The sequence below is a fragment of the Priapulus caudatus genome, unplaced genomic scaffold (genome assembly GCF_000485595.1).
Source record: "Priapulus caudatus unplaced genomic scaffold, Priapulus_caudatus-5.0.1 Scaffold928, whole genome shotgun sequence".
In the NCBI taxonomy this organism is placed as follows: domain Eukaryota; kingdom Metazoa; phylum Priapulida; class Priapulimorpha; order Priapulimorphida; family Priapulidae; genus Priapulus; species Priapulus caudatus.
The window spans coordinates 123,337-124,301 of NW_014577989.1; the positions used below are offsets into that span (position 1 = coordinate 123,337).

At 43.7% G+C, this 965-nt stretch overlaps 1 protein-coding gene across 1 annotated transcript in view; it reads left to right on the forward strand.

Moving 5' to 3' along the window:
- LOC106814463 (nucleolar complex protein 4 homolog) overlaps positions 1-330 on the forward strand; it is a gene marked incomplete at its 5' end in the record, with an annotated part of 6,476 nt that extends 6,146 nt beyond the window's left edge. Inside the window, 1 exon segment of the mRNA XM_014818779.1 lies at positions 325-330. Coding sequence (XP_014674265.1) covers positions 325-330 — 6 coding nt within the window.
- Positions 331-965: the final 635 nt, after the last annotated feature.

Consider the following 965-nt stretch of genomic DNA (forward strand, 5'->3'; position numbering starts at 1 on the left):
GATGACGCGTTCACCTAGCGGGAAGACAGGGATAGAGGGATGACGCGGTCATCTAGCGGGAAGACAGGGATAGAGGGATGACACGTTTACCTAGCGGGAAGATAGGGATAGAGGGATGACGCGGTCATCTAGCGGGAAGACAGGGATAGAGGGATGACACGTTCACCTAGCGGGAAGATAGGGATAGAGGGATGACGCGGTCATCTAGCGGTAAGACAGGGATAGAGGGATAGATGGAGGGAGAGAGAATTGACACCAGACATGCAGGCACATGTGTCATATTGAATAATAGACTGATATTGTTATGATATATGTTATTCTCAGTTTTAAAATGATTGATCTCAATTGAACTTATGACCCGAGTGAAACAGAAGAAGAGAGAGAAACAAAGCGATAGTGAGAACAAGAGAGAGAGAGAATGAGAGAGAGAGAGAGAATAAGAGTGAGAACAAGAGAGAGAGAATGAAAGAGAGAGAGAATAAGAGAGAGAATGAGAGAGAGAGAGAATAAGAGTGAGAACAAGAGAGAGAGAGAATGAGAGAGAGAGAGAATAAGAGAGAGAATGAGAGAGAGAAAGAGTGAGAGAGGGAGAGAGAGAAAGAGAGCACGAGAGAGAAAGAGAGAGAGAGAAGAGAGAGAGAGAGACACGAGAGAGAGAGAGAGNATCAAAAGCTATTCAGAATTTGAGGATACGAATTCAGCGAAAAACCCGCTGCTCCCGTGCCACTGTCTACCGACTGTGAATCAATCGTTAGCAATATCATTATCTAGAAAAAATATCTTTTTTGAATTCTCACACAACAACGTCTGTTTGAAAAGAACCGCAGGGCAAATAACAGATTAAATTGTGTCAAGTACATTGGGTCAACAAGGGTTTCTTTATTTGAAGATGTACCTAGGGAGAAGGCGTATGAAGAAAGTGTGTAGGGGGAAGAGTATGAAGAAAGAGTGTAGGGGGAAGGTGT